Genomic DNA, 27,586 nt, shown 5'->3' with positions numbered 1-27,586 from the left:
TTAATTAATAAACACACATTTAAAAGTTAAGTGTCCTTCAATTTGTTAGAGTCCTTATAGCATAAGTTTGCTAGGCGCTCGGTTGTCCTTTGGCTCTCCCCGTCGTCCCGGTTCTTGTGTACACGGATATTGTTACAATCAATGCTGAAAGCTCAAGCCAGCAGCTTTGCTCTCAGCTGCTCGCAGTCCTTCTCAGTCCTGCGCTGAGGACGCCGAACTGGCGACTGCAACTGCAAGAAACTTTTGTGAGTCCTTTTTTTTTTAATTTAATTTTACTTTTGCTGAAGATGAATTGAATTCGGAAAAAGCTTACCAGGTAGTATTTGTAAAGTATCGTGATTGTTAAACCTGCTCAGGCATGCATCAATATGTTTCTTCTCTTCTCTTACTAAGTTGTTCGTGCTGGATTTCCCCTTAAAACCATGTAAGGCTATTTGGGGAACAAGTCCGACAAAGGTTTATCATTCTGTTGAATTCTGATGATAAATTCGGGATAGAAAAAAAAGAAAAGCAAAGACACTTTATGGGGTGTAGCTGTCCTAGTAGAAGTCTAATTATTGACTCCAGTTCATTGACTTGTCTGCTTGATCAACCTGTTGTTGTTTCAAAAGTTCCTGCTAAATAACTCGCTTACGAAGTGTGGAAATGGTGCACACAAGCTCTTTGAGGCAGTAAGCTCCCTTTCATCTAACAGCCAGTGTAATGAACTCTCAGCGGCAGATAGGGTACCTGGATGTGGAGGAGCAGTGTGGCTGCTTTGCAGCATGTATTGACACAGAGCTCCTCACCACAGCTTGTGAAAAGAGATTGTCTGAGTCTCGAGTGCGTTGATTCAAAAGATTCGGTTTCATATCTCCCACCAATCTGCACCAATCAGTTAGGCTTTTTGCTCTCTCTTCAGATATAGATATGACTTCTAATTATGTTACACTTTTGAACATGATTAATTGGAGCAGGGGTTATTTTTGGCCATGGCTTAGCCACTTGGTTCTTTCTGTTATTTTTCAGTTTTATCAGCAAAGATATATATTTTTTACATTCTTGGAGTCCAGTCAAAATATACAATGTGTTGCTCTGTTCTCATGTCAAATCCATTTATGTTATTACTCATGAAACTAAAACTGCAACCACAAACAAATTGACAACAGCATTTGTACAGTAGATTCTCTACTGATATACAGATGAGGCCGTCCACACCAGCCTCATTTTGCAACCTCTTTATTGCAGTCTTAGTTCACAATCAAACCTAAGGATCTCAGAATATAGAGCAACAAGACAACGGAGCATAAAAACTGCTTATTTATTTATCAGTGTTTCCTTTCTCTTTTATGTTAGGAAGTAAGTGTCAGTGCTCGTGTTTTGGCTCGCTCAATATTACACAATAGTTGGGTGATCTGTGTTGACACCACAAACACAATACCACAGAGAACAGGTTTTGTACCACGTTACCCAAAGTGAAAATACCTGGAAATGTTTCTTGATGCCACCGTAGCGGCGGATGTCCTTGACCTGCAAGGAACACTGGCTGATATGGTCAACAAAACAGGAAATGTCACTTGACGTTTGAAGAAGCCAGCTTAGAGAAAACTCCCACAAAAACAAAACGTTCCTAAAAGCTCAGGTTGGATGTGAAACCTAGAGTTGAGCAAAGATTTAATCACATGTGTCTGATTACATAGAAGGTGTCGATAGGGGTGCCTCACAAGTACTGGTTTGGCTTTGAAGGAAACTTGCATTTCATATGTACTGCTCCCCTTTTGTGAAGATTATGACGACTGCACCTCACTTTGATTTCCAAAATAAACCACTGCAGGAATGCCACAACTTGGTGTGAACAAGCATAATAGATCCATTAAATTCTGTCATGTGAACCTACAGACCTGTTGTTTGCTTACACCAGTGGTTGCATCTCCCCACACCTCAGCTGAAAATGTTTCTATACTGTTGCCAGTACCTGAGATTATAAAAGCAAGGTATACATTTATAGAAAGATTTGATAGAATCGAGCATTTGTGTTCCATACCCGGTGTTTTTAGCCGAAGTAAAAGTCCAAAATTATCACATTTGTATTTAAATCTTATGTCTGATTACTTATTCAGTGAGGAAAATGCACTCAACCATTAAATGTTTATATATATATATATATATATATATATCCTGTGTTGTGGAAGCATTAGGCCATCACTCAAAAGTGGTTCAGTACCCCCCAGTATCCCTGTCTGCAGTTGCTGGCAATTGTTTTTATGAAGTACAACTTGATGTGCTGCACTTGTACTCAACAACAGTTCTGGCACTATTAGTCTGTAGGCTTGTTTTGGACATGCTAGAGGCCTAATTTATGGGAGCAATTAAGGCTGTTGGGGTTTTAGGGGATCGCTCTGCGCTGCAGTGTGTGCTTAAGACGCACACATTTGCAATGCCTTTGTGTTGCAGGCAAAAGGCCCTATTAGAGCTCCATTCTGTCAGTGGGCAGCTGTGTGCCTGCGTGCTGAGCAAGCCACTGGTCCATTCAGCGTCTGTGTGTACAACTCTCACTCAGTCCACACGCTGACGCACATGCTGCCACTTTCACCCCACTCAGTTTCTTTCTTTATGCCTTTCTGTATCTTTCAGTCTTCTTTTTTTTTGCCTGTTTTACACTCTTATTTGCCTGTTCCCATTATGCTGTGGTTCTCTTTCTCTCTCTAGTCCTCTGGCCCGTGGCATTATGCAAAGCTACCAGAACAGGATTGTTAGCCATGGCTGTCTGTGCCTCCATGGTACTCTATTCATTTCAGAAGCTTCTCTTTCTTCTCTGTGACCAGCAGTCCTAACTGCTGCTGCTCCAGACGTACTGAAACTCGTACATCTTGGCTTTAAAAAGTAAACAGCATATCTGTTTCAATGTACCATCATTATTTTGTATATTGCTTCCTCACTGACATGATAAATTTGAAAGTCTGGCGTCTCGTCGCCCACAGAGCCATAGACCTGCCGCTGAAAAGAAAAGAGGCATTCTCCCCCCCCCACCCCCCAAGACCTCCTCACAGAAGGGATGCAACAGAAATTCTCCCATCCACACAACCAGCTATTGTATTTCTAGGTGGTGATACTGAACAATCATGTTGAGTGAAGAAACAAAACAATATATGTGTGTGTGTGTGTGTGTGTATATATATATATATATATATATATATATATACTTTGTTTGACTCTCAAATTAGTATAACTGTACCCTCTGGGCTTCATTTTTTATTTTTTTTTGTAGGTTGTTTGCATATCCATTGTCTGAGACTATGGGGGAAAACCCCATAGTCCAGGTGAGCTAATATTTTGTCTTTTGTTTTCTTGTATTTTCATAAAACCCCTCTTGTGAATCACCAGACATTGCATTCTTTTGTTTGTCATCCTGAGCTGCTTTGGATTTGCTTTTCCTCAAAAATCTTGCCATTGCCTTGCATAACTCCTGTCAGAATCATTTAGTGTGGAACCCTGTCGACTCATACTGATGAGACCGTGTCCTAATTGCATCCCTTTATTTATAAAAAAAAAAAAAAAAGGAACTGAAACTTTTGGTTGGTGTTTGGCGCACGGACGGCCTTAGTAAGGACAATTTTTAGAGTGTTTTCCACTCTTGTGACAAAAACTAAGCACCCAAAGACTTTTACAGTTAACAGAATCTGTCTTTTTCTCATAGAATCTCTTGGCTTGTTGGACAAAACATACTTTTCTATATACACCCAAGTAACATTGTTGTTCAAAAAGATCCTCAAGTCTGTTTCTGAAGGTTTCCTTAAAATGTTCCCCTTGAATATTTTGGAATGTCTGCATAATATGCACATATGAGTGTCATTCAAACAGGAGTACAGCGACTAAAAGAAGGTGATTGACTCCCTAAGCCTTGCCAAACACTGTGCGGTTACGCTCATTTTGTTACACACAGTTACTGTACATTCTAATTATGGCTCGCTTAAACGATCCTAGAGACTTCTTCAACAGCGTGGAATGGCATTTAGCTATCCAACAAGCTGCACTGGGCTACTGTTTCCGATGGGTATGAATTTTTGAGAGAGAACCTTTGATAACAGAGGAACAGAGAGTTAGCTCTTACCTGCCATGCGAAGTGATAAAATGGATCCATTGCATTGAAAAATAGCATCTCAAGTGTCCATAAGTTCCCTAAATAAGCACTTTACATGACACCAGAAACCACTGAATTATTGTATTATTTTGACCAAAACTAAAATGCATGTAAATATAATAGTCTAACTGAAATTGTGCAAAATCCAAAAGTTCTCCAAACTAACACATTTACATAAATCAGTTGGAGATTTAATCCTCCTACATATGTATGCTTAACTAGACTCAAATAGGCCGAGGTGCTCTGCACATGCTCCACAGATCCCTCTTTTTGCATCTTTTTCAACAAACATTAAAGCTTAAATGTATATGACCAAATATTCTCATTCACATTTTTTCAGTTTCTTTTGTCAGACGGTTAAACGCATCAGATATTGTGACTAAAAATCAACACATACAATAAGAGCAAGCAAACTCTTATTGTATGGGTTAAGTCTGCATGCAAATTATAGTTTAATCATGACTAATTGAAGGGTTTCTATGTAACCTTCAGCTATGCAGAAATTAAACCTCAAGTGTACTACTTAAACTTGTTTTTTTTTTTGTTCAACGGGTTCATGACAATACATTCTCCAAAAGTAGCTTTTTATGTGCAAGCTTGGGCTTGATAACAGAGCCAGTGTGACTTGACAATCCTGCTTGCAGAAAGAGGACCGATTTCCGTGGCGACATGTGCAAGAACTGCCATCTGTGAGCCTCTGCAGTATATTGAGTCTGCAGAGTTTTACAAACACATTTTTCATGCACCTGTGGGTCCTTCCAAACAACAGCAAAACACAGACAAGTAACAAGATTTGCAGCCCATTGGCTTGCTGGCAGCAGATCAGTTTACTTAGTGAAGAATGTCAAGAAGCACATTTAGAACTGTACTGATGGAGCTCTATCAGAACTATTGAAATGATGCTAAAGTTAATCTCCGTGTTACTGTTGGGGGGAAAAACACCTATTTCAACTTGCAAGATGGGAAAGTAATACATTGCTTCTTTTATTTGTTGCCCATGCATTCGACCTTATAAAAGTCTGGATATAAAACTGAAAATAGTTCGACCAGCTCAAGTCTTTTAGCAAAATCCCACTTCATCTCCATCATTTAATTTGGTATTACTTGATTAATTTACTCTAAGTCACTCTCAGCAGAAAAACTCAATTATCAGTGATAAATATAAACCAAGCTTACATTTAAGGATAAATTTAGCTTTGAAGAATAGAGAACTTGCAACTTAGAATTAGTCATTTTACACTATTTTTAAGCTTTTTTTAACACCCAACCTGGCACACCCATGTAATTTTTAGCTAATTTCACCAAATAACCAATATGGTTAGCTAAACCCGTCATGAATGAATGAATGCACAGATGGAATGCTACAGTTTTCATTCTGACATTCTCCCATCCTTACACACTCACAACTTACCCACAGCTCCCAATGCAAGCATGGTGTTATGGAACGCCAAAATAATTATTTATTGGTTGATTGGTTGGTTTTAGTGACTGTGTAACATCACTTTCTTGTGTAACAATGGAGAGGTGCCACCAAATATTGAGCTGAGCTATTGTAAGAGATTGCCAGCAGCTCGGGAGGCTCCCATGTAATGTATCCCTGGTGGATTAGGCCTCTGGTTAGTGTGCAAAAGACAGAGCAGGCACTTCTGAATAATGTGGGGCAGTGTAATTACTGAGTTACCTGATGTATGGAGAGTTGAGGTATGTGAGGGTTAGTGCAGGGGGCAAGAGGCCCCTTACTTTTCCTTTGCTCAAACTAAAACACCTGATCCTACTCCTGTCAAGCTTCTAAAGATTTAATTTAACTAATTCCTGGCCTGAAACACAGGGGCCGACCCTGGATGCATTTCAGACTGCCTCCAAGAAGAAAAATTGGCCCATGTTTGCATGTTGCATGTCACTGAGCCTGAGTTTAGTAAACTGGCCTTGCTCAATGGTCCAGCTTCCTACAACAAACACACTTGCAGATAAGGAAATGATGAGCTGTCCAGACATCAGTCTTTACTAGATTGGTGACGTCTGCCTTTTTCAGATCACCAGTTGTCACTGTTGACTGTTTGTGCTTGGTTGCTATGGCTTCCTACTCAGTCTCAGGAAACTGTGTACTACTAAGCAAATCTTTGATGAAGAACAACCATGGCTGATCCTAACTATATTAAGAGTGCAATGATTTGCAAATAACTCAATCATTTAGAGAAAAGCAAAAGAAATAGAACTTTCAGATAAACATTTGACATGTTGTCATTGCATGGGATTTTCGAAAAGCATGCAATGACAACATGTCAAATCTTTATCTGAGAGATCAATTTTTTTTTGCTTTTTTCTTTCTTTCTCTTTCCTTCTTTATATCTATATATGTCTACACTGCCTGTCACCACCTGGATTTAACTAAGCAAATGGCAAAGAGCCTACCATTGGATGCTTACTGCATGAATGATTATGTTTCATCTGGCAACAAGTCATTTAACCCTAACTGATGCAGTGAGTAGCTTCTCATTTCTTGAACAACCATGTCGGAAGACGCATCCTGTGGTTGTGGAACAGATGTTAATCTGTTTCAGAAGGGTCACATCATTGGCATGCATCAAGCAAAGAAAAAATCTAAGGAGATGTCTGAAACTACTAAAATTGGGCTAAGAGCTGTCCAATGCATTGTTGAAAACTGGAAGGATAGTGGGGACCCATCATCGTGGAGGAACAACTGTGGATTGGAAAAAGATTCTTGAATGGTCACAGTAGAACAGTAGAACTCACAGCTATGTTTAACAGTGAACATTTCCACACTCAAGGGATTGGGACTAATCAGCTGTGTATCCTTAAGAATTCAGATTTTCTTTATTGTCATTGCAACGAGTACAACAAAAAGTAAGGTGCAGGCCTTTCAGTGCAGACATATAACAGTTCTTAAACAATATAACTATAAAGGACAGTATGACTGAATAAAAATCAATATAGAACAATATGACTATGTATTAAAAACAATATATTGCACTTGTCACCAGAAAAACAGTATATTGCACTTCACTGTGAGGAGGCATTTGTGGCTCTGACAGCAGTTGGAAAGAAACTATCTTCCCTTATCAGTGAGGCTAATTGTAAAAAAAGGCTTCAATTTCCTAGGGAGCATAAAGATTGGACTCTGAAACAATGGGAGAAGGTCATGTGGTGTGATGAGTCCAGATTTACCCTGTTCCAGAGTGAGAGGTGCATAAGGGGAAGAAGAGAGGCGGATGAAGAGACCACCATCGTATCTAGGGCTTACCGTTCAAGCCGGTGATCTGGGGTTGCTGCAGTTGGTCAGGTTCAGCAAGGTTATGTGCCCAAAGAATCTCGAAAGCATATTTTAATACAGGATCAGGGAGATGAGAATGTGTGGGCAAATAGTTTGATAAGATTACTCTCATAAGAAAGCACAGAATTTGGGGATTTAATTGTCAAAAAAGATTTGAAAGAATTTGGAGAAATCTCTGAATGGAACAAGACAATAAGGCAAGACTGAGTTCATTAACTTTTGGATTAACAAACTGATGCTATTTTATCGGCATTGTAACTGCATGAGCTAATTTAACAATAGTTGAAGCAAAGAGGAAGACAATACTGTGGTCTTAAAAAAAAAAAAACCCCAATGTGTTGCTTTTTTTCCCCCAATCCTTTTCTGGGTTGAATATTAGAGGGATGATCCATCTTTTTTCAGCACAAGGTACACGCACTGGTGTATGTTATAGTGTGGTTGGTTCAGTAGTGCACATGGTAGGAGCGACTAACTACTGCAAAATAATTATTACTGATGCAAGATGAAAGGTTGGACAGCAACATATGCTGCCATCCAAGATGCCTTTTAAGAGAAAGACATTGCTTATTTAGGCAAGACAATGCCAAACCACATGCTGCCAGTATAATCGTCTGCTGTACAGACCCTCAAGCCGCTTAATTTAGTTTGCTCATAATTATTAGAAAATACAATAGAAAAAGCCCGGAACTGTTGAGTAGTTTCTGATCCTTTATCAGGCAAGAATGGAAAAACATTTGGCTTTTGAAACTACAGCAGTTGGTTTCCTGAGTTCCTGAATTCTTACAGAGTTTAGTCTAAAGTTGAGGTGATGTAACAGTCTGGTGAGCATGCCTCTGTTCCAGCTTTTAAAAAAGGTTGGTCAGCATTAAAGTTAAATTTAGGAAGCATCTTTCACTTGTTGTCGGGTTTGAATATATTTCTTTTAAAGATTTATTTAAATCGTACTTGTTTTTCATCACAATAATCTCTTTAATGCATTGTAGTGTAGATGGACAATTTTAGATATGTTGCACACTGAATGTAAATCTATTGTTGTCGCACTCTGTGAGGGTGAGGCAAGTCACATACATTAGAAATGTTTGTTATTTGAAAGCGGGGATGTAATATTCACTGTACTGGTTTATTGAATTCTTAAAAGCTAAAGTGGCTACTCATGCATCATGTGAAATTAAGTTGTCACAATGCTGTGTGGCTAGCACATGGTGTTTTTTTTTTGTTTTGTTTTCTTTTAATTTTCTTTTCATATATTTAGTAATGAAGTCAACGTGCTCCACACCCAGTTCAGCAGCAGCATGAGACCACAAGGGAAGTAGAACCCATACACTGCAAAGGGAAGTGTGCCTACGTGTGCAACTTATGCTAGTGTGTCTTCATGCAAACTAAGCAGTGAGATGAATAACTTTAGATTAGTGTTAACTGGACTCGTAGTTCAACTCTCCAGACATGGTGGTTCTTAAGAGTGTATGAGGATTGCGTTAGGTATTTATTGTAGATCTGTTGTCGCAGATTAACCACTTTCACTATCTGTACTTCTGCAGAGGTTAATGGTGGCTGTAGTTATAGAAACATGTAAAGGAATCTGCAAAGGAGACCAGAACTTTGCTACCGACAATCCAGAAAGTTTGACTCAATGAACACTTCATTGTTTATGCACTGGTGAGCATGTAATGGTGTGTTGGTATGCTGTTTTTGGCCAGTGGGTACTAGGGTGATGACCAAAGTAGTCAGTGGTATGTCTTGACCTCCCTAGGACCATTTTTACAACCTCAAGCGCATTATCTGAGAGAGGAGTGGCTGTGTGTTCACCCTGAAGTAACACTGCAGACATTCACAAACGAATGCTACTATGAAATATGCGGCACCCAGCCACTTGCTCCATGAAATGTGTAATCTCACTCAGTCTTTTTGGGGGAAAAAAAAAAACTGGGGAGATTTTAATTGGACTTGAATTTGAGAAGCACAAGGTTTGCCGCCCATGCAGCAGTTTGTTTGTTTGCTCTTCATCATTTCATTTGTGTGAAATGAATACTTTTCCAGCTATAGCCACTGATCAAAGTCTTGACACCAGACGCACTCCGCACAAGTATGCAGTAACCAGAGCCAATTGGTAATGGACACCAAACACCCCGTCACAGAACTTTAGGGGGGCTCAAATGGGCTTCTATTCATCTGCCTTTACAAATCACAGCCTGGGCAAAGGGCCATATTATTTTAGCTGCCCTTTCTTGTGCCCTCCTGAGTCACTGACTATTGTGAGCCAAGAGCTGCTGTCTGCAACCCAGCATACACAAGTCTGACAAGAGGTACCATTAGATTTGAACCCACTAGAGGGTCAAATTTAAATGCAAGAAAACAAAGTATTTTTATTCTCAAATGATGCTTATTATGAGTGACAAATTGACTTCACCCAGATCCCTGACTCCCGATGCTGTCACACTAATCTGAAGAGAGAGAGCAGTAACATGCATCATTTTCCATCTACAAAACCTTGTGTACTATTGTAAATGTAAACGGCCAGACAAAAAATAAATTAAGCCTCTCCCTGTTATCAGCAAATGATGTCTAATTGAAGTGGTAAAATTTAGATTGCCTTTATGAAACCATATTTATCTCACATGAGAGCAGTTAAGTGTAAGGGTGACTAATCAAACCTGAAGTGCCCTACAGAGCCCCCGTGCCCAACTGTTTTCTGTCCATTAAGCTCTTATTTCCTTAAAAAGTCCGGCTCATTAGGTAAGCATGGCTCCAGGGTTGAATTCACACTCTTTCTGCCCTCTCCCATGACCCCACTTGCCAGTCACCACACAGTGCAGGTTAGCATAAACGGACAACATGTACAGACACACATGCACGATTACAAGGTGCTGTTTCGGCCCAGATGAAACTTGCTACCCTTCCTTGAGGCGTTTAAACCGCACAGTGTAACAACTTTAACACATAGCAACCATGCTTCTCTGGCCCCATACTGATTAATGCACACATATGCACAAACCCTGCTATGTTGCCGCACCCAAACCTCGGTGTCAGTCCTAATCAGTAAAGCAGTCTGCAGATCATGGAAAACATTCCCTTCTCCTCCAGCTCCCACCACCAGTACCAGCTTCTCTTTCCTGCGGAGGCCCAGTTGTGCTCCACTGATTCTCGGGGATAAATGGAGATAATGGGAGTCATATGCTAGCAGTTGGTCTGGAGCAGGCTTACATGAAACACTTCTGCTCTTAATGTAGTCATGAGGCTAAGGATGAGGTAAGGGACAGAGATGACATTGTGAAGTTACATGACATGACCACAGTGGTAAAATTGTTTTATCAAAGTCTTGTGTGAACAGTCCCCCTGTATGTTTTCTTTTATGATTTTTCTCTGCACAAGTTACTGTTCCACAAAGCTAATTTAATACCCATCGCACACCCTTGTATGTCAAGTGCAACAACCCTTACTTAACTTGAAACCACATGTTACATGGCAGGCCTGTGGCATCCATTAGCCTCATGTGTTGCTCCACAGTAGAAAGCTGTCATTGGCCACCAGTTGATTAGAGAATCTGAATCTCTTTTTGCATGCTGTGAGTGTGTTTAATGGCTCATCGATAAAGGAAAGAAGCTTAGTTCCAGAGGCAGTGAAGCTTCTCTTCCCACAAAGAAAGCAAAACTCAACCTGCCCATCATTTCCCCATCATTTTCTCACGTTCATATAGCAATGGCAGAAAAGCAAAACGGAGCACCATCTGCCAAACATGTAACTCCCTCACATGTTTATAACAGTTGTGCTTTACCAAATGCAGGTGCAGGCAACCGCAGCTCCATGCATGTTCCTCTTTTGTTCATGTTTGTGAGCCACATCTGTAGTTACGTGACGGGAGTAAAGTTTTTCCTTGGATTAGCTAAACTTTGCCTTCTGTTTCACCATGCTTAGCTTTCCATATGTTCAGGGCATTATGTTAACAAGCCAAGTGTTCCATTATTCACAAGGATGATTTAGGCAATTACGCACATTTGCAGCATGTCTTGTTTACCAAGACATTAGCTTTATTGAAGTGTAGCTATACTGATAGCTGGGTTGTTAAGTTACATTAAATGTCAGAGTGTTAAATGGTTAACTAAAAATATATATGTTAGCCCTCTTTTTCGTTTAAATGATTCCTCTGGGTATAGTTTCTCTTGGTCAGGGGTTAGAAGTCATATGAAACTCCAGGTCAGCTCTGCAAAAGCAGACATGTGGGTTTTCTCTATGTTTGTCTCTGTATTCATGAAGGAATTAAATTTATATATTCTGTTTGGTTTTGTTCTGAATTTGTGAGATTCATTTTAGCACAAGGTAAGTGTAAGTTAACGGCAGATTATTTGTACTTATTTAGCAAAAAAGATTAATATATATATATATATATATATATGCTCAATCTATCATTTCACCTCTCAGATCCATATGTAATATTTATCTGGTCGTATTCCTCTTTCCTACACTACTCAAACAGCCCAAAGAGCTGCATTTGGCTCACAAGTCTCTTATTTGCCTACAGGTGCTTGAAGCAACAGTACTGTGTTCAGGCCAGACTTAGTCTGTCAGCAAGACAAAAACCACAAACTTTGATAATTTTGGAAGCAGTGTGGCTTTTTTCATTATTTAAATTAGTATTTATGTTCCTCTTTCTACATCTCTTTTCATCTACACAGGGATCAGCTTGAATTCTAAGAGAAACCCTCCTACCTCCTCCGCCTTCATCAGCCCTGCTCTTCAGATGGGACATCACCAAATGCTCATCTGCTTTACCCAAATGCACTGTCTGCCTTCCGCCCTTATATGAGATGGCTGCCTGTGGCCTTTTTCTGCACCTTAAAACCCTGGAGCAGAGCTGCTTGTTACCATGGTGATCATTTTCTCAAAAACACTGGAAAAGAAGAAGGGTGTCAATGATGTAACGTCCAAAAGCATTGAGAGACGGCCGGTGAGTTAAACTTTACCTTTTCAGGTTTACACAACATAAACTGGTCATTAACTGTTGTTACATACGCAGTCGCAGAGATCGTCACATGCTCGCACAATGCATGCCTTACCAGAATGAGCATGCCTTACCAGAATCTTGTGCAGTGCGGATTCCAGCTATGACAGTCTTAAAAACACAGTATATTAAACATTTAACGGGAGCACTTCGAAGGCATGTTAGCCAAAATGTTCTAAGCTCATTTTTGTGTTAATCCAGGCTAAGCATACGCCAGGCCGACAGACTGTTTCAAGAAACATAAAAGGAATGTGCCGAAAAACATTGAAATTGAAATAGATTCAGTAGGAGTTATGACATTTTTGAAAACCCCATCAAAATGTTGCTTTTTATTTGACCCCATGCCCTTACATGCAACAAAGCACAACCTTTACTGACATGAAACAACATAGTAGAGTGCTGCATTTTTTGGGAGACCACTCCTGAGAACTTTTTAAAGCTTTTTTTTTTTTTTTTTTTTTTTTAACCAACAGTTTGGTTTCAGTTCTGAAAGGAAGGTACCGGGCATTTACATTTTATTTTTATCTTACTACTCCATTCATGTTGCACACAACTGTAGCTTTCACTTCTCCTGCTGCGATCTTGCTGCCCCTGTAAAAATTTGAACCTTCAACAATCTGCAAAAATCTAAACACCCAGATGGGCCTGTACCACAAACATTCTTTGGATTAACATCAATGTGTCTTTGTTGTGAAAAATCCGGGAACTTGAGCCAATTTTTTTTCATGCATCCAGGACTTTAAACTGTGTTTATGGGTTCTCATGACTATTTATTCTAATTTGTTTTACCTTTGCAAGCCACTTAGGTGACAATCTCTATTATATACTGTTGTTGATCTCTGCAACAGCTCAAACTTGTGAATTTAAAAAGCCTGTTGGACTGACGTAGTTTTGGCTACCATCCTTGTCCCTCCCACTTGTTAAAAGCCCGTCTGTCATTTAATCATCCTCTACAACACAATAGCCTGTTTTAGGTAACTTGTCTTGTATCTTAGAAAACACGTTATGTGTGTTATGTAATAACTGAAGGTAGGTCAAAGCATTGAACTGTAATGTGGCATCTGACTTTGCCCTTTTGTGCAATGAGCCATCGCCACCCTTTCTTAAGTGAACTCTGAGAGAGGATAGGTGTGACAGTGATGAATAAGTAAGGCAGGACAAACGTTTTATGCAATCCAAATAACTTTTGGTAATTATAGAAAATAGACTATAAAGGTAAGTAAAAGGTTTGGTGTGAATTTTGTGAATGAATTAATCTGTATAAGAATATTATTGTGCAGCTCAGATCATTTTAATCCCTTTAAGGAAATGTCAAGCTTTCAAGCAAACAGGAATCATTAAGAAAATAACTTGTAACCCATACCCACAGAAAGTAATAATTATCTATTCTTCTTATCAATGCCAGCACAAAGGCCCTGTAATAGAACTATGTGAGTTCTAGATGCCCTATGAGATTGGGCTGTAATTTTGCTAATGGACACCTCTCTGTCAGAACCTGTGTATTTATTACATTAGACCTGCCTGCACAATTTTGCTGTACATCAGTGTTAATAGCTACACAAAAATCCAGTGATTTCCTTTTGAGTTTGAATGTTTTAAGAATGGTGATGTTTTGTTTCGTAAACATTAGACGGCTATTTTTTGTATATACAGTCATTTTGTAATCAAAAATTGGGATCCATTCAAATTGGAATCAGTGACTAGAATAGAAATTGGAATTCATAATGTTCAAATAATTAAAAACCAGCATGCAGCTGGCCTGAGAATCCAGCAAGAAAAATAACTCGATTATTGATTGAGAATAATGCTGCATTTGGCATACCTTAGAACCCCAAAATATGCACTTTTAAACCTTTTATTTATAAATGGACTAAGTGGAGAAAACTGTCTGCCCCCAGGTTTGTTTTTTTCAGTGAGTGATAAATTCTTGTAAATAGATGTAGTTCACTTTACTTGGAACAGAAAAGAGCAAAAAATGTGCTAAATGTACTTTCTCTAATATGTATAGCATAAGAAAAGCAAAGTAACGATTTTGTATTTGTTGTGTTAGTTGCTGTAATGGGGAATGATGGGGGAAAAAAAGACTGCAGCAAAAACCCTGGGAAAAATAAGTTATTGAGTGGGTTGTGACTTTTTACAGATTTTGGATTTCCAAGTTCTCAGCTACACTTGAATACGTCATTACAATATCTCTTTTGTTGTATTGAATTGTTAGTACACTTTCATGTGAAGCATGCACAGTTGTTGTTATTATTTAATTTTTTCTGAGTAGTGTGTGAAGACATGTTGGTAAATTTTAGAAGAAAAAAAAAGAGGAAAAAAATGCTCTTTTTAGCTAGCTAGCTAGTGTTAGCATCACTATTGATACTGATGACGTGTCCTCCTCCTATTGGCTGAAATTGGCTGCCACATAGCTAAGATGGTGACTACAAGTAAAGTAATGTAAGAACTCATGTGTCACCTTCCATAGTCATCCATAGCAGCGTGAACCCAACAACGCACTCAAAATTGGAAGTGTAAGTGCATAAGACTTTGGTTAAGTAATTGTTGTCTAATTTGGCTTCATTTTGGACTCTGAGCCTGCTTTAGTTGATAAATGACACGTAGCCGCATTCAGGTACGCAGTGGACCATGTTTGGTGAAGATGCCTTGTTCAGTTTCATTAGCCAGACTCATCCACTGTTCTCTGGTCAGTTCTTGGTCATCATTTATACTGTATCTTGAGCTTTTTCCTCACACTTGCCAGATTTGGGTTATTGGAGCCAAACTATTTTGGCCATCTGGGTCACTTTAAAGTGTTGCCTGGTTTGAGTTAACTCTGTGAAGTTTTTAATTTTTTTTTATTCTGCTTTTTTCTCCTCTAACTCATGAGAGGGACGTTCTTAAAGGCTTACAAGCTGTTAAAAACGCCACTGGTCTCCAGCGAGTGGTCTGACTGTTTGCTACTCAGCTTCTTATGCTTTTTTGGCTCTGAGCAGTTGGCATACGGTGGGATTTTCAGACCATGATCTCTGAAAACATCTGCCTGCCTCTGAAAATAAACACGATGGAAACAATAACAGTGAACCAAAGCAGTGACTGAAAATAAGTCAGCATGATGTTGAATAATACTCTGGGTATTTTTACTAATTTACATGGGTTCTAAATAATTCATGGGTTCAAGCTTCTTATTTTCTGAGCTACATTTGAATTTATTTTGTAATCTGACTGACTGTTTGCTTCTGCACTACAGACTGAGTTCCACATCATGAGCAGAGGGACCACCCTCTTATCCTGTGGAACTGTGGGTGAGTTATTCTCTTTATCACCTTCTCTACGTTTTCCCATCTTTGCTTCCTGTTCCACATTTTAATTTCAATCATTCTGACCTCTCATAATGAATTGCTTTATAAGTTCATCCATCAAGGTCAGTGATACCCCCCCGCGCTATAACCGTCTTGTTGTTTATCCCCACTGACTCGTTCATTCTCTCACTTCTCCCTTTCTCCATCTGTCATTCATCCCCCTCTAATGATAAGGGTGCACCTGCCTCCACACAACGTTGCACAGCATTCTCACGGGAGTAAACTGTAATTGAATATGCTGTTGCCTATGTCAACAATTTCCCTTTAGCTCTTTTGGAGTTGCAGTAATTACCCCCTGTGTTGAAAGACGGGCTACTGTAAGTACAATATGCCATTACCACTCGCTGTCCTCTTTTTCTTTTGCGGAGACATGTGGTGACGTCACCGGGTGGAGTATAGCAAACTCTTTCCACTGTTAATCACGACATTAACATTGTTTAGCACGTCTTGTTAGCTCAGCCAGTAGTTTGTCTCGTGCTTTCAAAGGGAGGCCTTTTGAAGTTCATCCCATTCTCCTTTTGTCAAGTTGTTTTCCTGACATTCCTGGCAGGTCGTCACTGCGGCCCCCGTACATTGTTTGTCCGCCCAAACCGCAATCTCAGTCCACCAGTCTGCGAGACAGAATGCCAAACTTAGAGATAGGCATCCAAGAGGATGGGCTCTTGATCGGGAGGGAGTAGATTCTCAACTTCTCAACCACTTTGGCACATAAATGCCGGTGTATTATCTCCTCCAACTGAATGCTAGAGCTTTGGGCTGATGGTGAGATATCTGGCATGCCCTACTGCTTTTCAGAGAATATTGCTGTCAGTTGACACACTTGCTCGCCCTTTTGTTTATTTTGTGTTTTAGTTTGAGCATTCATACGAGCCCAAGTTTTAGATAATCAGGAATGTTGCTTTTGTTGTCTGCTGGTTTTCTCACAAATGTTTTACCAACCCATTAAGGGTTATTATTAAGAATAATAACATAGACGACTTTAGGATTTTCTATGTAATCGTTAATCATTAGCACTGGTATTAGCAATGGAGACAGAAACATGTTTCTAGTTCTAAAAAGTTTGATTGCGTTCCAACTCGCTCCAGAGGTTTCTCTGCATCATTCTACCTTCTTATGTGGAAAATAATCCAGCATGACACACTGTGTTTGGCATACCTTTGTGATTCTTACTTTAAGTTGCTACAACGACCAGAGTTGTTTGCAAACTTACTAAACATAGCTTACTTTAAATGTGCTGACAATTAAATGCCAGTTTTTTGCTGGGCTTGTTTTTCAGTACTGTCACACGTGAGCAACACTGGTTTGAACGGTTCAGCTGTATTGTCATTTCCCCTGAAGATGTTACTGTCATTCATCTTCAGACAAATGACTGATGTTATTTACTTCAAATCCAAAGTTCAAAGGAATTTCCAATTAATTTTATGCATGGCTACATGTTTCTTTGTAGTTTCCTCTGCAGTTAACAGTAATTCTTCCAAATAGCTTGTTCTTACAGCAACCATTTCTTCTTGCCCTCAGCTTTTATCCATCTAGATAGATATAGATAATTCTATACTATAAGCTACAAAAGGCTCTAACTAATGTTCCCAACCCCCTAAGAGAGATGCAGAGATTACATAGGGTGCACAAGGTTTTCCCCCTCTACAATGAAATCGAGTGGATGGAGGATCTTGAATCAAATATCCAGCGCAAGATGTTCGTCATGTGAAAAGTTTTGCAATGCAAGTGAAGTAGTCTGATGGTTCTCTGGACGCTGATTTGCGCACCATTTTACTTAACATACGAACATACCTCGGGTGGAAATAAAGTCCCATTTTACATGTACTGGTGTGCACATTTCCAAGGTATCATAAGGAGTCATGACTTTTTTACATTTCCAGCTGGGAGGACACAGAATGCCTCAGCTGTGTATGATACCTTTGGGGGGGGGTCTTCCAGGAGAATAGGTTGGGAACTGCTGCTACGATTACTGTAATGCATGTTTTTTTTTTTGTCTTCTTACTTGTTACATGTGTAGATGCACACCTGCCTGGATTAGTTTCTCTGAGCCTATCTGTTTTGACTTTTTCAGAGGCAGATAGATGGCTGGACTTGGGGCGAAGCTGCGGCATCCAGCAGAAAGCTCCATGTCAGACCAAGTCCAGTCTGGAGAACTTGTGGGATACGATGCCTGAGTCTGGGAGCCGGCACTGGGCCAAGGAACCGGGCAACGCCACAGCTATCACCAGTCTGATTAGAGATCTGAGTCTGGGCAATAGTAGCACGATCAGCACCCATGTGACATCCACCACTGCACATTACACTACTACAGCCACCAGCCAAGCTCCTACAGCACCCCCGAGCAAACGTCAGTGCCGCTCCCTGTCGTTCTCTGATGAATTCAGTGGCTTCCGCTCGTCTTGGAAGCCCCAAGGCTCACGAGTGTGGACAACGGTGGAGAAGCGCAGGTGCCACAGTGGAGGAAGTGTCAGAGCAGGAGGGAGCCATTTTCCCACCATGCAGCGTAGCTCCAGCTTCAGCTTGCCCTCACGCTCCAGCATCCCCAAAGATGGAACCCTTGACCTGCCATTCTTCAACCAGCGACTTCCTCTTCACCCTCAGTTCACTGCCTCTCCAGTCTCCCCTACCTCTCCTTCCTCACATCATCACCACCACTCCCACAATCACATCTTCCTCAGGCCTCTCTCCCTTTCCCATGAGCAGATCAGCCTGACAGAGCTCCAGAGAGAAGAGGCATCTGAAAGCAGCTCTCCAGACTCCACCCCTGAGTTGGGGAGGCGAGCTGGAAAGAAAGGTGGGGGGAAAGGGTGTCTGTCTCGTAGCAAGTCCCAACCCTGCGTGCTGAACGACAAAAAGATTGCTATGAAGCGTAGGAGGCCAGAGGATGCCCAGGAGCAGCGACCCTCCCTGGACCTGGCAAAGATGACTCAGGTTAGCTGGAAATGTTGGAACACACACAGGCTGATACAAGCGCACATTCCTTTAAATGCATGTGATGGTCGTTTGACTAGTTTCTGAGTTTTTTTTTCATAATTAGACGTAAATCGTCATTAACTTATTTCCAATCTTGATTTAGTGCTTCCAAATATTCTCTTTTTTCATTTAGGCGAGTCCTTGATCAAATGTAATTACTTCACAGACAAATGTCTCCTTGTTCTTACACTAGAGATCCTCAAAAGTAACTAGGACATCTTCTCTTTTAGTCTGATTAACGACTGGATTAAATCAAACTGATTGAAGTTTTCTGGGTCGTCAGTCCAAAGCTTCAGGGCTAAGTGATCTCAGGCTTCCCTTCCCTTCAGCTCATGGAATGATGCTCACCAAAAGAGCATTCCTCATGTTCGGTCACACTATTCATCGCTGTAGCAAGCTCCGGCTCCGGTTTATCATGTCATTAACTCTGTTGGGTAAACAGCCATCCAAAGGTTGGGCTTCTTGTGTTCATTTGTGTCCTCCCTGGAACTCCCACCATCCATCTTCCATTCGCTGCAGTTCTTCGTCTCTTTCTTGTGGTAAAAGATGATTAATTGTGGGGATATTTGGATGCACCAAACTCTGCGTTGCCTTCCCCATGTCAAGAGTTTGCTTGTTATTTTGTAAGGTCGGAGGAAGCAGTGGAACAGCCAGAGTATGAATGACCTCTGGACAAACCCAAGCCCAAAATAGAACAGTACAAGTATTTTAATGACATGTACCGTTTTAATGCTTGGCAGTGCTCTGATGTTTTTACTGTGTCTGGCCCATTGCATTCAGATTATTATTTAGCTTAAATTCTGCATAGAATCCGTAGCATTAAAGCCAAACTGTATTTGGACATGCTGTAGTGACTCAGAGGCTGAATGTGATTGAAGTTATTTTTTATTTTTTTTTGTCCTAACACAATGTTTATGATCCTCTAAAATCTCCTGTCAGGGGAAGATGTCCTTTTCCTGTTCCCTTATTAGAAAGTATCATCAGTTTATCCATCTACCCTCCCTTCCTTTTCCAAAAACAGTTGTGTTCCCAGCCAGTCACCCTTAGGACTTAGCCAGGGCTGGATCAACTAGGCCTGGATAATGGAGCCCAGCAGGCATGTTTCCTCTTGTCCTGCCAGCTGCTAAGAGGGGAAAATCATGTATGCACAAACACAAATGCACACGGAGTCAGTTTTACCTCTGCTTTCGTTACTTATGTCAGCTGCAGGTTATAGTAGAGGAACTATTTTTTTATGAGACGGATTTTTTATTTTTTTATATATATAAAAATACTTTTATACTGTTTTATTTTAAAAACTTTTTTTTTCCCAATCATTGTCCTCGACTGGCAAGATTGCTGCCAGCATTGTTGAAAGGAGTCAGGTAGCACAGGTTAGATGGGTCATTTCATGTCTGTTGCAACAGCGTTTCCTTTCTCACCCTCATACCCGCCTGGAGTAAAGGAAAGTAACCCAGAAGTATCTTTTAAATTCTATTTATTCAGTACTGGTCATATGGACATTTGAAGGGTGTTTATCAATAACTAGTCCATTTCATAATTAGTTTGTGTTTCGGTTGTAGTTTGTCACTATAAAACTGAGAATCCAGAAGTCCTAGAAGCACCCATTAGAAGTTCTGATAATTTTGTTAGGTCACCAAAGTGTTTAGTCGCAACAAGAGCTAAAGATCGAAAAGACCAGCTTTAAGCTGGCAAGCAGTTTGGAAAAGGAAGCGCTAATGTGGAAACGCAGGACTGATTAGAACCTGTGAGTTTCCTCTAGTGATGAAAGAACATAAAAATGGATGCCAGCGTTTGGGAACTGATGAGAACTACCACTGATAGAAGTGTTTGTATTTTCTTGTTAAGGGGTTTTGACCTGTAGTTATAGATGTGATGATCACACTGAATTTCTTGTATTTTACGGTATAACTTTGGTGTTTAAAAGACTTTCTGTTGACATTGATATTGACATATGTCTGTTTCTCTTTGAATGTCTTGTATTGTGTTATTCAAGGTTGTTTGGGGTTGTAATGTTAAAGTTTTTGAATGTGTTGCCGTTGCCTAAGAAATGTTAAAGCATCTTTTCAGCAGCGTTGCAGATATTTATCAGAGAAAAGGATCCATTGCTCGTGTTGAACTCGTAAAAGGTTTTCATGAATGTAAAAACTTCTATTTGAAAGGAAAACCCTGGTTTTCATTACAGTGAAAGCCCAAATACAATGTTTATATGGCAGCTATTAGTATTAGTTGCTATTTCTTGGGTGAGGAATGGGCGTGTATCATACCAAACTGTCGTGCTGAAATGGTGCTCTGCGTGCCTCTGCCTCAGGCTGTTTATTAAAAGTCTTCTTTTTTTTTTTTTCTTTCTCACATCTAACACTTGCTCAATCTTAATGGTTGTGGGTAATAAACCCAGTCTAAAGTCTAGGAACAGAAAACAAAAGTAGATGCATATTTGGCGCAGCACACTTTGTACTAGAAAGACTAGAAATGAGTTTGACTTCACTTTAGCGCTTAAAGGGCTGGGGGATCGTGACAAGTGAAGTGTGTTTTGTCAGTGGAACGCGGTGTAATTTGCCCCCCCCATGATTCCTTGTCCACGTCAATGAAGATGGGTGTGAATTCTGGGGATGCATGACATGCTAATTGGCTATAGCTCGACTACTGCAGGGATTTGCCTGTTGCCACCCCCCAAAATTCCTTGAGTATCCCCTCTGTCGGCAGTTTATTTCAGTTCACTCCCCTGTCCTCCATCTCATTTTTATCCCTGGCTGTCCTTCCGTGTTGGCGCAGCATTGTTTTTTCCTCAGAATCATGGGCGTAGTGAGCTGTCAGATGGGGAATGTTGTCTTGATTGTAGGTCACTCGCTGACTGATTGTTGACGCAGCGTACGCTTTGCTTTTCAGGAAACGGCTTGTGTGAGGTCAGCCCCGGTCGTTCGATATCTTCAGCTGAGTTATTGTACATTCTGAAAAACAATTAGAAATTGTCTTTGGCCGTGTTAGCAGTGCAGGTGATAAAAGGGGGAACGTGTTGAGCAAGTGCTTGAATGTGTGTGTGCGGATGCCTGTGCACTAAGGAGAGAAATAGCAGGATTAAGAAGGGGAGTATTATTTCAACAGGGAAACTGGCACATAAACTCCTCCTCAACCCGCTCTATTAATATCAACTCGCTGGCCTGAGTTTGTGCTGCTCCTCTCTTTCCGTCCTCTCACTACATCTCTGTCCATTCCTGGGATGGCAGACATGGTGATCATAGCTGAGCGTCTGCAGGCATGTGGGAACACCTAGGCTGGTGTCTCGAGGTGCATTTTCTCACTACGTATAATGACATGTTGTGACTTGTCATACGGTAAACGTGCATTATAAACCACCAGTGGTTAGTCATACATACTATCAAGCCCTTTTCAGCACCTCCAAACAAAAGATATTTATGTTTTCATCTTAACATCTCTCTTTCATCGTCTTTGTGCTGAAGAGTTCCAGGCAAACTTTCAGAACAAAGCCGACACACTCTCACAGACAGCAACACAGCAGAGGTGTGCAGATATGTAATTTAACTGTGAGGAATGAGTTAAATCTTTGCTCCTCTGCTTTCTTTTTTGTTTCTCAGTTGGAGGACTATTTGTCTTTCTTTGGATGTCACCTGATTGATCTCATCTCAGCACAGAGCTAAAGCAAAAAGCAATATGCTTTTCTGCTGCGCACAAAGTGTCTGCCCTGTCCAGTATGCTATATGTTTGATTATTTGTGTGTGCATGGCCTCAGCCAGGTTCACAGCATGACCTTTTTATCACGCATAAGCAGGGAGTTATTTGCCCAAATGATCAGGAACACGTCTGCCTGACCTCTTAGCATGTACTTTTACCACAGCAGCTGCCTCTTAATCCCATATTGCAGATAACATCTTTACATTGGAGGTTGTGGTTGTATAGCTCATGCTTTGTAGTAATGCCTATCAGAATATCAGTTTCATGTTACTAGCAGCCTTTCTTTTCCCAGTCAAGATTCAGTTCATTAGTCTAAGTCTCCTTGGAAATCAAGCTCAACTTAGTGAATGTGATGCGTAAGTGGGGACGTAAAATTTATGCAAGAGCGCAATCAAAAACTCTTTTTGTCATTGGTGGGCCAGATAATGGTGCATAGGCGACAAATAGTACCTAGAACGATACTTCAAAACTTCAAATTAGATTTTCTGCAGACTTTGATGGAGCAGTGCATAAGATGCAGTGACATGTAGCTGCAAAGTTTGCCCACAGACTCACCGTCTCCTTGCAAAAGTGTGTGAGAAACTACTCTGGTCGCTCCAAGTGACTAAAATGCAAAACGACTTGATCAAAGTCAGGTTTTGCATGAATTTTCCTCTCTGACCTCTCAACAAACAGCAAACACGTCATTATTTTCACTAGTGAAAATATTGTTAAGAAAAACTAGATTTAGTTTAGATTTTTTTTTTCAGTTTAAGTTTCTTGTAATCAGTTTTGTTTCCAGTTTACAACGTTGTACCTTTCACTCTGCTTATTACAGCCTTTGCGAAAGTTGCTTGTAGAGCCACCATTTTATGACATCAGACAGACCGGCTTATCATCCCCCCCCCCCCCAAACCAGAAAACTGGACAGTTTGCAATTTGAATTTCCTTTTTGTGAAATTTTAAAGGGCCGTTTCAATTCCTCTCATTTCACAATTTTTTTGACGATACTATAAACGGATACAAGAGTTGCTCTTCTTCATCTGAATTTCTTGTGTGCTTGCTGCCCCTAGTGGTCAGTGCAATGTTTTTTATTTCTAGCTTTGAGAAGTTTTGAAAAGGAGCAAGGTTTCCTTAGTTTAGTTTCATTACAAGGAACCTAAGATAACAATATGTCTATTAAAAAAAAAACACAAAAAATGGTCTCAAGCAAAGCTGGTGTGTTATTTTAGACGGGGACAGCATTAAGGTCGAGAGTCCATGTGTGAGGTAGCTTTGATTAGAGTGTATGCATGGATGTACTTCATCTGGTAAAGCTATGTCATAGAATTTTTACCCGGCTCCTCCAACCCACCACCACACCCACATAAAGCCCAGTCAGCCACCACAGACTTTATAGAAAGCATATTGTATAGAAGCTGCCTCTCCCCCTCCTTTCTCTCTTGATTTCATCTCCTCCTCTGCTGTGATAATTAGTAGTGGGGTAATACTAGAGGTTGAACAGAGATCCAGGGCTTAGAAATCCCCTTTTCCACTCCAGTGGGGTAACTACAGCAGAGGCCTCCCACTCTTCACATGATCACCTCAAGCGTTTGCAGATGAAGCATCGTAAAAGTGAAGTTAATCCAGCCAGAATGAGCAAGCCTAAAACCCAGACAGCCCAAATCCTGCATTACGATTTTCCTTTAGACCATGCGTGAGCCCACTAAAATGAGACTTAAGAGAGGGAGACTCCCAGCTCATTGTAGCAGCAAAGGCAATGTCTGAACAAATGCTAGGGAACATTAGAGGTGTCTGTCATGTAAGCCGAGGCTCTATAGAGGAAAACCTCATCTCTATTCACCTCCATGCCTCCAACATCTGCTGCTGGGGGCACTCCAGAGATCATTAACCCCTTCACTGCACTGCATGGCTGCCTTTCTTTGTTGCAGAGAGGAAGTCGGGGTGAAAAAAGGGCATGAAACCACAGCAGGAGACAACTTTTTAGAAAATGTAATCTCTTTAAAGACAGAGTAAAAACGTGGTCTGTTGTTTGCATACAGATTCTACCTGAAACTCCCTGTAAAGTGCTAAAAAAACATCAGAGCCATGGCTTAAATAAGAAACGTTCCTTATCACACAGGGTTGCGTTGGGTATGTATTTCAGTGGCTTCCAGTGAGGAATAAGCCCAGAGCACACTTTGTCTGTGGTTTGCAATTTGTCTCAGTTTTTCCTCACACGACCCCGAGTTCTGTGTATTTTCTTCAGTGGCTTGTGTGTATACTCATGTTTACATGTTCACATGCATTCGATGAAAGGGAAAGCCAGCTTTTGACTGGCCAAACTGAAACCCACTCTAAACCCGACTTTCTGGAAAACCCTGAGTTTGAATTCCCTCTGTCAAACCCTTGAACTGTTACATTCTCAACAGAGTGAAGCCAGAATGTGAACTTGTGCGACAGGGAGATGCACACAAACGTTAATTTTTCTCTTGCCTTTTCTTTACAGAAACTTCAGACCTTCCAGAGCTTAAGCTGTCCTGGATTCTCAGCCTCCGACAACTGCCAATCAAGCCTGCCCCCACCCTCCTTTGAGACTGCCATCCAGTCCGAGTCAGACTTCACAGCTGTATCTGAGCTGGGACTAGAGTCGCGCCAGGATGTGATAGATGACGAGGAAGAGGATTCATCCTACGAGGAGCTGGATAGCGACTCTGCTTGTAGCGTCGACTCGCGATCCGGGTCTCCTGTGCACATTGTGGACAGTAAACGCACCCTCTGGAAGGGTGATTGTGGGACTCAGAGGGACATTTTCCAGCTTGGGGGTGAGCTTGACATTGACCAGATTGAAAGAAACTGAACATTTTTTGAAGATTTCAAAAGAATGTGTTGGAACTGTAATAGAAAGTTCTGTTTGATATACAAAGAAGTGACTGTTAATATGTTCTGCAAGATGAATTGTGGTCCATTTTGAAAGGGAAACATTTTTGAAGAACTTGGAAAGTGATAGATGAAAAAGCATTTGGTATGTTTCTGATTTCTGGCTTCTCAATGACTTATTTGCCTTGAACATTCTTACTGTTTGAATCAAAAAGCATTGCCCGTGGTTCTTTCTATTTTTTGTTTGGGTATTTGGTTTAACTCAGGAGTGGGAAAGTGAGGGTTAGTCTTAAATAAATCTCCCTACCCTCACTGGCTTTGCAACCCGGTGACCTTTCCAAAGTGGGCTCACCTTAGGTTTGTTGTACTGTAGCAGTAGCTGGGATCTTCCGTATGTAGCTTCAGTTTGCTTTTCAAATAAACTGGAGGAAGGGGTGAAAGAGGGGGGTACAAAGAAAAGGAGGAAGTATCTTCTCAGAGACTTACCTTTGCCTTTCATCTTCATCTTTTGTGCACACATGTAAATCTTTTTGAATGTAGGCTCGATAAGCTTTATGAAGAGTTCAGAAACTAAGAAGTGCCTTCTTTTGGATTCTTGCTCTTGTAGTTCTTTTCAAAAAACTTTTCTCACTCAAAGCCACCTTTTCTGACATTCATATGCAAATTATATATTTGAATTAAACACTGAATCTTTGAATTTTGAGTTCTAACAGCAGCATGTATTTTTCTACGTAACAGTTTCTTTATAAGCTGTTTGTGAAGGAGCAAGATTACAAGGCCTTTCTTTTAACGGAATGGACATGAAATAAATACACATCCTGCACTTGTGTCTGGTTTACTTTCAGTTTATCAAGACTTTCTGCTTGATTTTTGTTTTGTTTTTTCCATTTCTGTAGATAACAGATTTCACTTTGGCAGATCAAAAGTCTGAACGAGCAGCAAAGTTTCCAGATGGTCTTTAGAAGCTGCACCTGCACCCCCACAGTCACTTCCTGCATCACATTTCAGAATTCTGTCACTCTTCTCTATTCTAAATGTGCATAGTTGCATTTATGTCATCTGTTAAGTACACAGATAAATCTCTTCACAATGGCAACCTCAGCTGTTTGTAGCTCTTTATCAATAAACCCAGCTAGAGAAACGTTTCGTTGTTCTATACTGTAAACCATGAAACCGTTATCTCTACATTTGTCAGCATCGTGAAGAAAAACAAGAAGTTCTTTAAGCGTCTGTGCTGTGGTGCAAACAACATCAACTGGTCAGGCATGATATCCTCCACATGGTGGAGGTGGAGAAAGTTGCAGGACTGTCCTGTAGAATGTTCTCTGTAAGATAGATAGATATATATATTCTCCAGGTTGGCTCTCGTTTATCATTTGGTTCAGGCACCAAAAGTGGTTGAGCTTAGGTGCCAAAAGAGCTTAGTAAAGTCTTAGTAAAAAATCCTGGTTTGGCTATCGCAACTCTGCATGTTGCTGACAGTGTCAGTATTCTTTCACCTAAAATGACATCACGTTCCACCCATAAATCTGCACACATTATCTGACGTCTTGTTGGAGGGGAATATACAGCTATCTATCTAATCTATGCATGTCATACATGCAAATAAAAGACATCCTTGGAGAACACGAGAGTGACACACTTAAACTAACATTGATTCAGTCACTATTTATTTAAACCTATATATGTATATATTTTATACATGTGTGGGTCCCTGCCTGCCTCTACTATTAAGTTATTTCACTGTAATTATGCACTCACACAAAAAATAGTAATATCTGAGAGTGATGAGTCAGAAGTGAGTCATAGTTTCAAATACCTCGAGATGATAGTTTGATTGAAAGTGTAAAGTGCTAACATTTTACTCAGGTGATTGGACTATGTTTAATGCAAATCAACAGTGTTCTGCCCCCATGTTGTCCACAAGTCCTAAATAAAATGGCAGGAAGCCTAGCCTTTGAGTATTCCTGGCCAGTAACCCTGCAGTGACCACGGGAAATGATGTCAGGAGTAAATATCTCTGGACCTGCAAAGCAGGCAGACAGACAGACAGACACGTCAACTGGACAAGGTTGTCCCTCCATGGGATTTCCTATCATGTCTGTGATGTCTGTCCAAGCTGCTGAGACAAAGCTTAGCACCTGCCACCTTTACAAGACTTACCTCCATAGATTTGTATCTCCACAAGCAGCAGTAGACGTTGTTATCTCATCGTTATTATTGGCCACCAGGGAGGCAGACAGCTGAAATAAAGTGATAGAACAGCTTGTTTTTCCAACAGAGGGAGTAAAGTACTGGCAGCAAAACAGTGTTTATGTTCAAAACAGGAT

General features: G+C 40.5%; 1 protein-coding gene across 1 annotated transcript; it reads left to right on the top strand.

Moving 5' to 3' along the window:
- The first annotated feature begins 169 nt into the window (after positions 1-169).
- LOC140312936 (protein FAM53B-like) lies at positions 170-26,083 on the top strand. Its single transcript, XM_072390827.1, has 5 exons — positions 170-245; positions 12,083-12,354; positions 15,641-15,695; positions 17,824-18,683; positions 24,886-26,083. Exons 2-5 carry the CDS (start codon positions 12,274-12,276, stop codon positions 25,234-25,236), a joined length of 1,347 nt encoding a protein of 448 aa, XP_072246928.1. The 5' UTR covers positions 170-245; positions 12,083-12,273; the 3' UTR covers positions 25,237-26,083.
- Positions 26,084-27,586: the final 1,503 nt, after the last annotated feature.

This window comes from Leuresthes tenuis, unplaced genomic scaffold (assembly GCF_036924035.1).
Source record: "Leuresthes tenuis unplaced genomic scaffold, fLeuTen1.0.hap1 SCAF_8, whole genome shotgun sequence".
NCBI lineage: Eukaryota > Metazoa > Chordata > Actinopteri > Atheriniformes > Atherinopsidae > Leuresthes > Leuresthes tenuis.
This window is presented reverse-complemented; position numbering and strand designations above follow the sequence as displayed.